The sequence below is a fragment of the Podarcis raffonei genome, chromosome 8 (assembly GCF_027172205.1).
Source record: "Podarcis raffonei isolate rPodRaf1 chromosome 8, rPodRaf1.pri, whole genome shotgun sequence".
In the NCBI taxonomy this organism is placed as follows: Eukaryota; Metazoa; Chordata; class Lepidosauria; order Squamata; family Lacertidae; genus Podarcis; species Podarcis raffonei.
In genome coordinates, this window is record NC_070609.1 from 89744255 (window position 1) to 89759352 (window position 15098).

General features: G+C 45.2%; 1 protein-coding gene across 2 annotated transcripts; it reads left to right on the top strand.

Moving 5' to 3' along the window:
* Positions 1-231: 231 nt before the first annotated feature.
* Positions 232-14775, top strand: USP39 (ubiquitin specific peptidase 39). Of its 2 annotated transcripts, XM_053401487.1 has the most exons (13): positions 233-484; positions 3493-3562; positions 4009-4103; positions 5181-5317; positions 5730-5882; positions 7091-7316; positions 8254-8331; positions 9439-9506; positions 10544-10732; positions 11428-11570; positions 13516-13651; positions 13815-13901; positions 14297-14775. In XM_053401487.1, exons 1-13 carry the CDS (start codon positions 286-288, stop codon positions 14345-14347), a joined length of 1632 nt encoding a protein of 543 aa, XP_053257462.1. In that variant the 5' UTR covers positions 233-285; the 3' UTR covers positions 14348-14775. The 2 variants fall into 2 exon arrangements, with proteins under 2 accessions (XP_053257463.1, XP_053257462.1); XM_053401488.1 differs by lacking the exon at positions 8254-8331 and having other exon boundaries at positions 232-484.
* Positions 14776-15098: the final 323 nt, after the last annotated feature.

Below are 15098 nucleotides of genomic sequence, written 5' to 3' on the forward strand. Positions count from 1 at the left end.
ACAGAGCAGATGTAGGCGCCCATCTCACTCCGGAGCAAGGCTGACCCAAGCCACGCCCACCTGGGCAAACGCGCTTCTGATGCGCCTGCGCAGCAGCTCGGCAGAAGCTACAGCAAAGGGCAAATGAATGCGCATGCGCAAATGAACGGCGACGCGCGTTGCGGACGCTCTCTGAAGTGACGCACGTAAGACGTAGACACGACCGTTGCCCTCCACGTGACGGCAACAACGGCGCGCAGGAGGCTCCTTTGCGCATGCGCCTGCGAAGGTCGCGCTTCCGCGGCGATGTCCGGGCGGGTGAAGCGGGAGCGGGATTCCCGCCCGCTGTCGGTGCGGAGCTCGCTGTCCAGCCGCGGCCCGCAGGAGCCGGGCGGGGAGGGCGGCGCGCCTCGGGGCCTGCGGGTGAAGCGGGAGCCCGCCGACGAGGAACCCCAGGTCAAGCAGGAGCCCCTCGACGAGGAGGACGACGACGACGAGCCCACCGGTGGGTGCGGGGGGGGAAGAGCCGCCCGTCCATCAATCAACGCGCGCCAACCTGTGGAACTCACTGCCACATGATGTGCGCCGGTGGCCGTAGAGCAGCTGCTTTGCCTGCAGAACGCTCGACCCCCAGTTTAAAGGGTTTGGCGGAGGAAAGCGGGAGCTGCTTCTAGAGAGCTACTGCCAGTCTGAGCAGGGAAGAGGTGGATGGACAAGTAGCCTGGGTGTGAGACAGCTTCCGACATTACTTGCTGGTATCTGGAGCCTCCCTGCACAGATGCACGATACTTCAGAGTAGTGGACGTTTAAGGGCAGAAGGCATTTTCGCTCGGCTTGTGAGCTGCCTTTTTGGTTGTCGAGCTGCAGCTGAAAATAGTGTGCTGGCCTAGAAGAAATCTAGCAGCTCTCCAGGGTTCCACACAGGGGTCTTTTCCAGATTAGCTAGAGATCGAATTGTCTCTGTTTGAGTTATGATCTCTCCCTGTAACCTAGCCACTCTATTGGTAAAATAGAAGCAGTAGTACAGTAGTTGCACATAGTTCTGGCTGACTGTGTGGCTTAATACAATACAGTTTGTAAACCACAAATAAATTAAAAATGTCAGTCCATGCTGATGCCATGTCTGTAAATAGCAAGTCTTTGGGTATTTCATAAGTTGCCACTGAGCTGTTTTGCGGCAGTACTCCTTTATGTGACCCTTGTGTGGAGTTAGTTTTATTTTGTTTCTAAATTATTTAGCTTGTCAAGAGTCCCAGTTGATGAAACACTATGCATGCTTTTGAATTCTACACAACTCTTTATTTAGTGTGGACAGATAGAATCTTTAAGCTTACAGGTAAAATTCGAAAAATTAGAATATTGTGGAAAAGTTCATTTATTTCAGTAATTCAACTTAAAAGGTGAAACTAATATATGAGATAGACTCATGACATGCAAAGCAAGATATGTCAAGTCTTTATTTGTTATAATTGTGATGATTATGGTGTACAGCTGATGAAAACCCCAAATTAACAATCTCAGAAAATTAGAATATTGTGAAAAGGTGCAGTAGCTATTCAATCCATAACACCTGCAATGGGTTCCTGAGCCTTGAAATGGTCTCTCAGTCTGGTTCAGTAGGAAGCACAATGATGGAGAAGGCTGCTGACCTGACAGTTGTGCAGAAAGCCATCATTGAGACACTCCATAAGGAGGGAAAGCCTCAAAAGGTAATTGCAGAAGAAGTTGGATGTTCCCAAAGTGCTGTATCGAAGCACATTAATGGAAAGTTATGCAGAAGGGGAAAGTGTGGAAGAAAAAGGTGCACAAGCAGCAGGGATGAGCACAGCCTGGAGTGGATTGTCAGGAAAAGACTATTCAAACGTGTTGGGGACTTTCACAAGGAGTGGACTGAGGCTGGAGTTAGTGCACCAAGAGCCACCACACACAGATGGATCCTGGAGATGGGCTTCAAATGTCATATTCCTCTTGTCCAGCCGCTCCTGAACAAGAAACAATGTCAGAAGCGTCTTACCTGGGCTAAAGAAAGAAAGAACTGGTCTGTTGCTCAGTGGTCCCAAGTCCTCTTTTCTGATGAGAGCAACTTTTGCATCTCATTTGGAAACCATGGACCCAGAGTCTGGAGGAAGAATGGAGAGGCACACAATGTGAGATGCTTGAAGTCCAGTGTGAAGTTTCCACAGTCTGTCTTGATTTGGGGAGCCATGTCATCAGCTGGTGTTGGTCCACTGTGCTTCATTAAGTCCAGGGTCAACGCAGCCGTATACCAGGAGATTTTGGAGCACTTCATGCTTCCTTCCGCAGACGAGCTTCATGGGGATGCTGATTTCATTTTCCACCAAGACTTGGCACCTGCCCACACTGCCCAAAGTACCAAAACCTGGTTCAATGCCCATGGGATTGATGTGTTTGATTGGCCAACAAACTCGCCTGACCTGAACCCCATAGAGAATCTATGGGGCATTGCCAAGAGAAAGATGAGAGACATGAGACTGAGCAATGCAGAAGAGCTGAAGGCTGCTATTGAAGCTTCCTGGTCTTTCATAACACCTCAGCAGTGCCACAGGCTGAGAGCATCCATGCCACGCCGCATTGAGGCAGTAATTGATGCAAAAGGGGCCCAAACCAAGTACTGAGTACATATGCATGCTTCTACTTCTCAGAGGTCCAGTATTGCTCTATTTGCAGTCCTTGTTTTCCTGATTTCATTTAATATTCTTATTTTGTGAGATTGTTAGTTTGGGGTTTTCATCAGCTGTACACCATAATCATCACAATTGTAACAAATAAAGGCTTGAAATATCTTGCTTTGCATGTCATGAGTCTAGCTCATATATTAGTTTCACCTTTTAAGTTGAATTACTGAAATAAATGAACTTTTCCACAATATTCTAATTTTTCAAGTTTCACCTGTATGTCAGGCTCTTCATCTGGTTAAAGCCAAGCTAATGATCAATACTTGGCACCAAGGTTAATGACAACAATTGAAGTGGTTGATGCTTTCATTCCTAGATAGTTGCTGTCTTAAACACACACTACTGTGATCATGTATTCAGTATTAGGATGCTTATTGACAATTATTGAACGTGCATCTTTATCCCACTGTAAGGGGTTAAATTGCATAAATAAAGGTCTAAAGCCCTTTTGTGCTATCTTAGATAAATTTGCACAGGGGATTCTAATACACTGGTTGTCTGTTGCTGTGGTGTGTTTTTATTCTGCTATTAGCTTCTTCTGTGTCACTTTGCTGCTGAAAAGAGTAACTAAGGAAGCTAATCAATACAAATAATTATTTGGCCAAGGACAAGTTCAATTTACAGTAGTTCAAATTACTGCATAATTTAAAACTACTTCTGTATGCTTTTTATTCTTTCATGCTAAAGACTCCAGCATACCTTATGTATATATTCATATAAATTTTAGTGTGTGTGTGTGTGTGTATCTATTTATATCTATACATATATGTATAAGAATGTCAGTATAGCATGTTTCTTGTTTGGTCCCCTCTTTCAGTGAAATATGGTCGATTCGACCCAGAGGACCGACGGAGCAGGCACTGCCCATACTTGGACACCATAAACAAGTCAGTACCAAGATGAAGCAAAGCAGGGAGCAGTATATATTGTCGCAATGCACATGCAGAGATTTAAAACCATGTTGGTGGTGGTGAAAAATTCAAATAGGCAGTTTGCAACTTTAGCAAAGATGTAGAATTTCTTTAAATGTTCAAACTATGAGGAACAATTAGTAAACTAAACAAGACTAACTGAAATACATGTAATATTTACTTATTAGATCTAAATTGAGGTTGTTATGGGTGTGCATTGTATATTTATAAAAAGCAAAGATGACCTTTTTGGTCCACAAGAAAAACCTCCAAAATCCACAGCTGAGCAGTACCTTTATAGTCCAGTTTGTTTTGTGTAGTGTCATGTGGACCATGCTGGCTTCCTCCCAGATTAAGTTGAATAGTGTTTGATTGGGATATCTGTCTGGTGGGATTAATTTACCAATGTTCTGCCACTGTAGGAGCGTTCTCGACTTTGACTTTGAGAAGCTGTGTTCAATCTCGCTCTCCCATATCAACGTTTATGCTTGTTTGGTGTGTGGGAAATATTTTCAGGGTAAGTAAGTATGCTTTGGCATTATATGCTTCCTTTACAGACAGAATACCAGTTCAGTATGACTACACTACCTCTGTGGCAAATGAACCTGGGACCAACCTAGCAGGAGTAGTTGTCATGTGAAATGCCTTGCATGATGTTACTGCTAATGTGACTCTTATGTTCAAAGAGATCTCACAAATGAAGCTGGGGTGATGGTGATCTATTGTAATCTTTTTACTATACTGCTAGAAGCCTGCAGTCATGGAATAAATTGATCTGCTGAAATCAGCATTTGAAATGCAGGCTTTAATCTACCCTTGGTTGGTCCTTCGAGTTGGCTGATCACAATGCTGCAGTGGCAACGGAAGTCAGAGGTGGCAACTGTCCCATCAGGGTCTAAATGTCAGTCCTAGCAACTCTGTGCCTCTCTGGCCCATAATTCCCAGCCTTCCAAACCTCCTTTGGCTGGCCCTCTACAAATAGGTCTACTTTTCTCGTTTCCTCTTCACTTCTTCATCTCTGTCTCAACTATCCATTGCAGTCCAGGCCATTGACTGCCCTGGGCCATTTCCTTCAGCCACCCTTCCATTGCCCAGGTTCGCTGGTGCTGATTTTTCCCCTCACTTGCACAAAGTCCCTGAGCCTGTTAAACATGATACATCTCTCAGTTCTTTGTTGCCTCAGCCCTTTTTCTCAAGCTTCATTTCCCAACCAGCTTGGTTCCGCTTTCTGAATCCTTGCTGCTCTCTTCCTTCATCTTCTTTGCCTTTGAACCTCCTTGCTATTAATTTCCTTAAATCTGGACTTCTTTCAAGTCCACAGCCTACCTTTGGGAGGTTTTAAACCTAACCAAGCTGAAAACTTTCCCTTCCATGTGGATTTGAAGTTATTTAGTTCCCAAAACAGCTGGTCATTCTTTGCCACCAGCTAATTGTATCACTGTGGCTTTACTACCACAAGCACAGTATAATGCAGATAACAAATATCCATGGTAGTTCTTAGGATTGCTCGGGGAAGTTCCGTTACTAGAAGCCAATACTGCAACCCTGTCTTATTCACAGTTTGTTTCTTGCTTGCCTCCTGTCTTCTTTGCAGGTCGGGGTTTGAAATCCCATGCTTACATTCACAGTGTACAGTTCAGCCATCACGTCTTCCTCAACCTTCACACCTTGAAGTTCTATTGTCTGCCGGACAACTATGAAATCATTGACTCTTCGCTTGAGGATATCACCGTATGTTGTCTTCCCTATGAAGGATGTGGGGGGTGGAAACAGTAGGCTCTTGCCTAACATTGTGACTCTGCCACATTGAGCTTCCATGTGCTTTTTTTGCTGCCCCCAACCCTTGTTTCAGAGGCAGTTTATGTTGTGCCCCAGAAAGTTGTCTTTACCTGAGCATGTCTCACATATGTCTGGAATGGAACTTTAGAGATACGTATTTTTGTAGACTTTGTTTTAATCTAGTAAGAACTAAGTCTTAACTAATTTGTTTTTATAAAAAAAACCTTTCTCTTAACATAAAGGTCAAGCCGGAATTTTCAGCAGCATATTCAGTCCTGTTTATCCTCTCCTCCCCTCACAGTATGTCCTGAAGCCCACCTTCAGCAGCATATTCAGTCCTGTTTATCCTCTCCTCCCCTCACAGTATGTCCTGAAGCCCACCTTCACCAAGCAACACATTTCCAACTTGGATAAGCAAGCCAAACTCTCTCGAGCCTATGATGGCACCACATACCTGCCGGGCATTGTGGGATTGAACAACATCAAAGCAAATGATTACGCTAATGCGATTCTCCAGGTACTGTGACATCTTTGAAATGGAGAAGAGGGAGATACTTCAGTGAAGGTTTGGGAGGTTTGATGGCCACCCATTAGGGATGGTTATATAGTAGTTGGGTTTTCTGCCTTGTCAGCGGGGCTGAACTTGAGAGGTCCCTTCCAACTCTATAATTCTAAGTATTGAAAGTACACACAGTAGTCTTAGCCAGCTGTCAGAAATCTGTTCTGTTTTCCAAAAGCTGCTTTAGTTCCACGAGTTTTATTTTGAGAATGGAATCGTTTTTCACAACTCTCCTTTTTTTCTTGGGAGCACTGAGTGACTAGGAAATCCATCACTATAACATCAGTGTAAACTTCTCCATGTAAAGGAATTTTGCTCCATTGTGTTGCTGGGATTTGCTTGTTGACCTGACCCTGGGTCAGAGACAAAATGCGGAAGCCAAGGAATATGCAGCATGGTTTGTGTGGTTGTTTACGTGTCTAACAGCCTATCTTCTTCCAGATACTTGAACATCTTATTTGCTTGTATCTGACCTGTTGGTGCTACTAGCTCAAATACAGACACTGAATTCAAGATAATGGGCAGGGTGGGCTTGGGCATAGAATTATAGAGTTGGAAGGGACCATGAGGAATCTTTTGCAGTACATAGGGCTCAAACCCATAGCCCTGACGTGAAGAGGCTCATTCACTACCAGCTGAGCATGTTCAGTTGGTGCCTGGCAATCATCATTCATGCCTTCATAACAGTTTCTTAGTACTACTATTTTCTGATTGGTGCCTGGCAGGATTACAAAATTTAATGCTGGAGTTCCTATAATTCACAGATTAAAATAATACAATGGGTGAAAGGGAATAATCCAGCCTTCCCCAACCTAAGCCTTTGAGATGTTTTGGACTCTAACCCTGTATCAACCCCAGTCAGCATGACAGTCTTTCGGCCCACCATCATACAACACTGCTGGCTGGGGCTGTTGGGAGTTGTTGCCCAAGACATCTTGAGGGCATCATGCATGGGCAGACTGGAATACACAATTATTAAAATTAAATGGAGCAAGGTGATATGGTGGACTTGGGATGGCACTCTGATATTTGTATTGTATCTTAAATTAACTGAGTGGGTTACAAAATGTTAGATTGTTAACCTGATAAGTTTTTGTGGTAGGAGAGGCTGTACTTTGACATAAGTGGGGTATTTTGTCCCTGATCTTTAACCTCTCCATGCCTAGGCCCTGTCTAATGTCCCACCACTGCGGAATTACTTTTTGGAGGAGGAGAACTACAAGAACATCAAGCGCCCTCCAGGAGACATCATGTTTCTACTGGTTCAGAGGTTTGGAGAGCTCATGAGAAAACTATGGAATCCTCGAAATTTCAAAGCTCATGTCTCCCCCCATGAAATGCTACAGGCTGTGGTTCTCTGCAGCAAGAAGAACTTCCAGATCACCAAGCAAGGTGGGACATGGGGGGGGGGCTTCTTGTGTTCTGCTGGTACTAAGAGATTAGAGGAACGCTGTGGTGGCCACCTTTATCAGATGTAGCTACTCTTAAATACAGTGGTACCTCGGGTTACAGACACTTCAGGTTACAGACTCTGCTAACCCAGAAATAGTACCTCAGGTTAAGAACTTTGCTTCAGGATGAAAACAGAAATTGTGCGGCGGCAGGGGGAGGCCCCATTAGCTAAAGTGGTACCTCAGGTTAAGAACAGATCTCCAGACCGAATTAAGTTCTTAACCAGAAGTACCACTGTAGTGGCAGGCAACTCTCTAGAGGGTTTTATTTATTTTAATGGATTTCATCTTTCTCTTCCTCCAAGGAAGTTGCACAGTACCTGATAAGCATTTCTCATTTGCCCTCCCCACATTCTGAACCCTCCTTCTATGACCTCTGTTCATAGCTCTAGTGGTTTTCTCCAAACCATTGTCTGCCTTTTCCACCTTCAGCTCAACTCAACTGTTGCTCCACTTTGTCAACCTACTTTTCACCCCTCTGTTCCCCAGGCCCTTTCTCCATCCCACTCAGTATTTCCTTCCTCTTCTTGCATGGCTGGATGCCTCTGGAGAAGAACAGGAGTGTAAATAAATAACAAGAGGGGGAGGACTTGTAAATGCTGAGCGCTTTGGCCCCTTCGTTTGCTAGGACTGAAGCTCATGATTGCCCACCTCATAGGAAGGAGGTTGGCTTTTAACTGTAGAGCAGACTTCCCTGCCTCAGTGCTGGGGCTGATGGGAGTTGTAGTCCAAAAGATCTGGTTACAGAAGGCTGCCGAAGAGGTGAGAGTCCTTGTGCCAAGCAGTGTGCTAGGCTTACAGCCCTGCTCTACCTCGAACTGCCTTCAGAAGTTGTCACTTTTTCATGCTCTTCATCTCCATCTTTTCCCTCGTTGCAGGTGATGGGGTTGACTTTCTATCCTGGTTCCTGAATGCCTTGCATTCTGCTCTTGGGGGGACAAAGAAGAAGAAAAAGAGTAAGTAAAAGAGGTTGAGACCCCTGCAATAACCCATGTGCTGTGTTTCAGGTATACATACAGCCACTCAAAATGCAGGAAAAGATACAACATCATTAAAGATGTATGCAGTACTACAGGTCATCATTTGAAATCAGGCAGTCAAAACTAAATGACCTGGGTGATTTTTTAATTTTTTAAGTATTCACCTGAGCAAAGGGACTGTCAAGTAAACTTCTCTTGGGAGTGAGTTCCAGAGGTGGGTGCAACAACAGAAAAGGACTGTCTATTTACACCTTACCACAGGTGGGACCAGTGGAAGGGTCCCTGAGTGTCTTCCTACAAAGAAAGTTTACATGGAAAGACCAAGTTATTGAGGTATCCTGGTCTTAAGGCATTGAAAGCTTTGAAATTAAAGCCAGCACCTTGAATTGGGGTTAGAAACAGACTATGAAGCTGATTGAAGACTGGCAAGATGCATGGCATCTGCTCTGTCCCAGTTACTGCAGTGTACAGAAGTTCAGGTACTAGCTGTAGTTTCCAGACAGTCTTCAAGGGCAGTCCAACAAGCTGTGCTTTGCAATAGTCCAAGTAGGACAATATCATACAGTAATTGTGGCTAGGTTACCTCTGACTAGTAGAAGCCATACCTGATGAACGTAAGCCCAGAGGAAGGGTCTTCCTTTCTCCAAGGCCATATGTGCTTGTGATATGGCTGGATCCGGTACGCCTTCCCTAATTGGAAACCTGCTGTTTCCAAGTGCAACTCCAATCCAGAACAGGCTACACACCATCTTCCAAATCAGATGATCATTTCCCAGATTCTCAGGATTGAGCTTAAAGAAGTAGATGTTTATACTGATTTTGCACCCTAATTCCATTGGTCACCAGTTAATAAACTGGGATAAATGTGAAGGGCTGGCATTAACCTTTAATGTCTTTTTCATTGCATTTATTTCTTTTATCCCCCTTTTCCTTCTTGAGAGAACTGCAAAGTGACTAATGGCAAACAGAAGAAAATTATTAGAATAATTAGTATAACAAAGAAACATATATATCAAACTTTGAGGAGGTTGGGCAAGAAGGGATGAAAAGCAATTTCCTTTACTTTGTTCTTTATGTCTGTAGCCATTGTCACAGATGTTTTCCAGGGCTCCATGCGGATATTCACCAAGAAATTGCCACACCCTGATCTGGTAAGTTCTTCATTGTATGGGTTAGATTCTTGATTACGAAAGGGAAAAGCACATGGGGTCAGGAAAACCTTGATGGCGAGAGGTGGCTAATGCTTGCTGAACCTATCAATGCAGAAAAGTGCGTTGTAGAGTTTAAGTAGTGACACAAGCAGTCCTAAGTCTGTGTTTGACCATGAAGATCAGTGGGTTCCGACGTGGACATTACCATCCTCTGGGGGGAGGGGGGTTACCAGGGGGACGCTAAGAGCCTGAAATGTCTCAAGCCTGCAGGACCTCAAGGATCTCCCTTTGAACCTACCTGGACACTGAGATCTGGGCCTTTTCTGCAGTGGCTCCCTGCTTGTAGAATGCTCTCCCCAGGCCTCCCTAGGGAGGCACCTTCATTATACACCTTTAGGCACCAGGCAAATAGGTTCCTCTTTACCCAGGCTGATTGACATCCCTTTTAAATGTGTTGTGGAAGGGGGCATTATCAGTTTGTTTTTGTTTTTGTTTTTATTATGTATTTTGTGCTTATATTGTAATGTTACGTGAACTGCCCTGATTTTTACGGGTATACAAATCTAATGAAGAATAAATAATGAGGAGGCTGCATGGAGGTGCTGGAGGTATAGATGGCTATCGGACTTTGAATAGCTGGTATCACTGGTTCAAGGTCATCAGTTTTGTTGAGTTGATTAAATTAAATAGGTTTAACTCAATTTTTAATAAATATGCAATTAATTGCCACTGTTTTGAATTGTCTTACAATCTTTCTTAGTGGGTTGTGCAAACTACTGTTCTAAATAATGCTTTTAATAGGATAGGGGGCACTGGGGGATGAGTTTATGGAACCAAGGGGGTGGGGTCCCGAAAAGATTTGGGAAACACCAGTTTAGGCAGTCAGTAAACACTTCTGTATATTTCAAAGTCTGGTGGCCTAAAGGTTCCTCACACTTTTCTTACTGGATCCTTGCATCCAGCTGTGTCTGCCACAAGTCTTTTTCTTCCTCACTACCTGCTTTGTTTTTCTCATTCTCGGTGTCTCCTTCTCTCAGCCAGCAGAGGAGAAGGAGCAGCTGCTCCAGAATGACGAATACCAGGAGAAAATGGTTGAATCCACTTTCATGTATCTAACCCTGGACCTCCCCACAGCTCCCCTGTACAAGGATGAGAAGGAGCAACTCATCATTCCCCAAGTACCGCTTTTCAACATCCTGGCCAAGTTCAACGGAATTACAGAAAAGGTAACTATACATTCTCCCCTCTCTGCTTCCACACCCACATCCCCCACCAAGGAGGATTGGAGCTGGAAGCCACAATCCAGATTGAGAGGTCCGTGGTGCTGACTTCAGGCATCACACCTTCCAAATGTTGACTCTCTCATTAATCAGTGGAGAAAAACGTGGCTTGAAAGGGGGAAGACGAGACTGTGCAGGATGTAAATACAATCAATAAAATAACAAGGGAAACAAAGGGCACTGGGGTGCAGAAGGGAGGAACAATCTGACTTTTATTAGAACATTCCCAAGAAAGATCCCACAAAAAGGGAATCTTGAAGTTTTTGGTGAGAGTACTCTTGAGATTTGGATTCCCATTTGGGGGAAGGGCTCACTTGGGGCAGACTTTGCCAGCCATGTACCCTCCAGATATTTTGTACAGCTGTAAGAAGGGAGCGCGGCTGTGGTGCCTGGGAGGGGGTGTCCAGGGTGGGGAAGGTGGGCTTTAGCGCCCTGGGCCAAGCGGGGATTATCAAGGGAAGCCCAGTGTTCTTGTTCTGTGCCTAAACATGGTTTACTTTTCTCTGACTTAAAAGTGGTGCTTTGGGTAGATGCAGGGCAATCATGCTAGATGAAAAAAGATCCCAAAGTTGCAGAGTTCAGCACAGTGCAAGATTCCCTGAGAAAAGTATGTTTCCAAGCATTGTTTTTCTCTCCTTCAGGAATATAAAACCTATAAGGAGAACTTCCTAAAGCGTTTCCAGCTCACCAAGTTGCCTCCTTACCTCATCTTCTGCATCAAGAGGTTCACCAAAAACAATTTCTTTGTGGAGAAGAACCCCACCATTGTCAACTTCCCCATCACGTAGGTGCTGCCTTTCTCTATGGGATGTGGCCGTGACCTGTGTCCTGGTTTGTCTTCATGAACTTGAGGTGCTGTCTGATGCAAAGGCTCCCAGAGCTGCCTGCAGATATCAGTGTTGAGTCAGTCCCTGCTCTCAGACTTACAATCTGAAAGACAAAACACAGAAAGGGAAATGGTTTAGAAGGGAAAAGAAAACCCAGGCACTTTTTCTTAGAGTTCTTAAAATGACCAGTTGCCATTGTGTTGCTTTATACCAGGGATCAGTAACCTTTTTCAGTCGTGGGCCAGTCCACCGTCCCTCAAACCATGTGGTGGGCCGGACTATATTTTGAAGAAAAAAATGAACGAATTCCTATGCTCCACAAAACCCCAGAGATGCATTTTAAATAAAAGGACACATTCTACTAATGTAAAAACACGCTGATTCCTGGACCGTCCTTGGGCCGGATTGAGCAGGCGATTGGGCCACATCCAGCCCCCGGGTCTTAGGTTGCCTACCCCTGCTTTATACCAAACTAACCCAGCATGGTGCTCCTAGTGTTTTGGACTACAACTATCATCAGCTCCAGCATTATATGGCCTTTCTTGCTGGGGCTGATGAGATTTGTAGTTGAAAACACCTGACAGCATCAAATTGCGGAAGGCCTCTATATTGAGGCAGACAGTTAGTCAATCTACTTTGGTATTGTCCACACTGACTGGCTAGGACTCTCCAGAGTTTCCCCCAGCAGTCTTTCCTCCCCCTGAGTGCAAAGCAGAGCTCACTCCATTGGCTCTGGTGTGAGAGGCCGCCTCCATCAAGCACCTTCTGCCCCTGAACTGTGCCAGCAGCTGGTCATGTATGTCATGTTTTTTAGATTGTAAGCGTGTGGACAGGGACTGTCTTATTTTGATTGTATGTAAGCTGTTCTGGGAGCTTTGGGGGCTGAAGAGCGAGGTACTAATGCTCTAAATAAATAATAATACCTGGGGAGGCCAGGGATTTTAATTTCCATTTTTATTTCAAGTATTTGCACACCACTTTTCATCAAGCTGCTTTTCATCAAGCTGTTTGGCAGGGGCACTGACATTCTCAGTGCAGAGGCAGTGGGGGGCATTACTGTCAGGAACCACCATTACTACCACCAAGTTAATAATAGCTTGTTTCTCTCCTTTCTGCAGCTGCCTATTAATTCAAAGGCCAGAGAGCCATTTGCTGGAAGTAGTGACGGTGGAAACCACTCGCTGGCAGCCCACTTGGGGTGGGAGAGAGCAGCCTGTATATCACCCTCTTAGCCCCTTCTTTAAAACTAGTTTATGGCAATGGCTCTATATGTGATTGTAGCTCGTGGCACAGACGTTGCCTCTTACTGTACACTTCTGAGTATCACCTACAGCATTCTGAGCAGGGTCTCAGCAGGAGTGAGCCTTTCCCACATTTCACTTTTGTTTGTCTCCTGGTTCTCACAATTTTGACCCATCCCATGCTGGCATTCAAATAATTGGACACTGGCTCTTGAGACTGTCAAGTAAAGGAGGTCGTACCTTCTCTCTGTTTCCTGTTTCTTTCAGCATACAAACCTATATATTTGTTACTAACCCTTGGACGTTGCAAACTTTGAACCAGGCTATCAGACCTGAAGCAGAAGGCGCTCTATTTGGCAGGGGTCCACACATTTTGGCTTGCTTACTAGTCCAAGTGTGTAGCTGTCAACAGCCCCCTTCCAGTGGGCTTCTCCCGCGCAAGCGTGACTTTTGCAGGATGCACTGCAGCAGCTCAAGTGGTGGCTGCCCCACCACCAACACTTGAGCCCAGCAAGCAGGATTTCTGGGCTGAGCATGTTGGGATGACCATTCAAGGCTGGCAGGCAACTTTCTGAACTGTATGGGCCTCTGTCTTTCAAAAGGGAGGCTGCAGGCACTCCTGTATCTTACAGTTTCTCACTTGCCTCCCTTCCTGCTGTAGGAATGTAGATCTCCGGGAATACCTGTCTGAGGAAGTGCAGGCTGTACATAAGAACACAACCTATGATCTCATCGCAAACATCGTGCATGATGGGAAACCAACAGAAGGGGCCTACCGGATACATGTATTGCACCATGTGAGTCTTAGCTCAGACTTGCTCTTGTTGACTCCTGAGATTTTGAAAGTGACATTCACAATGCAGCTTTAACTTGGTCCGAGTTCCAGCAGCAAACTCTTTTGCCATGTTGTTCTCCTTGCTAGCCTCTCTCCTGATGTGGCTTTCCTTCCTGGTGTTGCAGGGCACAGGCAAGTGGTATGAGCTGCAAGATTTGCAAGTGACAGACATTCTTCCCCAGATGATCACCCTCTCTGAGGCTTACATTCAGGTTAGTACTGGGTTTTGGTGATGGTGGGGTTTTGAAGAGAGCTCTAGTTTTGCTAGGTAGTGAAATCCCATGGAAACCGCTTGCTGTGCCTTTTGCCACCGTAAGGTCCCAGGGAGCCCTCAAGAGCACAAAAAAACCCTGCAGGGTCCCAACGCAAGCAGCAATGAGGTGCCTGCAGGTGACATCTCCCTCTGTGTGCAAGCTTTGCAGATTTTGCTGTTGGGGGTAAAGCATAAAACCTAAACAAGTGGGCTGGAATCAGTCTGACTCTAAAAGGAGTAATTTCTTTACATGGCATCAAAAAGAAGCCTGAGTGCAGTTGCACAGGCAGCTGAAGTAGACAACAAAGTTTGTTTGCATGCAATCTCTGCTTACAATGCGTTTCGATTCTGTAGATCTGGAAAAGACGAGATAGCAAAGAGGAGACCAACCAGCAAGGGGCTTGAAAAGGGAAACGGAGAGCGCCAGAAGGATGCAGATGCAATCACAGCATCACCTCTACTGTGAAATGGAGACTGGTGTTTGGTGTTCGGTCAGTCAAGCTGGTGTTGTCTTTTAGAAGCCTCTCTCTTCCTGTTCCTGGCTCTGTTCATTAAGCAGCCCAGCAGGCAATGGATTCCTTGGTGCCACTTGGCAGCTCAGTCCTGGCTATGTTCTCATTGGAGAAGAACTGGCAAGAAGACAGGGCAAGAGTGTATTTTCTCGACTTCTTTGGGCACAGCTAACTCCGCATCCCATTTCACTGTCCAGCAAGTCTACCTAGTGCTGAAATCAATTTCAGGGGGCGACAGGAGAAGGCCTTTCCCTTGTGTTTTGTTCAAGGCTTCTACTTCTGAGTCCTGTGTGCATTAAATGTGTATACTTGGTTTTCTAATATGGTGTGTCTTTTCTCCAGAGCAAACCCTTTTGCTGAAAACTGGACTAGCATTCAGCAGAAATGGTCACGTGATGAGCAAGTGCAGTGATGGCTAAAGTGAGTGTGGCTGAAGGGTGAAAGGGGCCATGTCCTCTTATTAACTTCATTTGCATCAATGACATCCCTAGGCCATGTCCACTCTCTGCAGTTGTTATTAATTTCCACCCCTTCCCTCCTTTGCCACAGTAGCTTCCCCTTAATGTAGTGAAGCAGGATTATGATGGCAGGTGGAGAATGAACACACTGCCTTCACCACCATCCCAGTCAGGTGCCACTTCCAC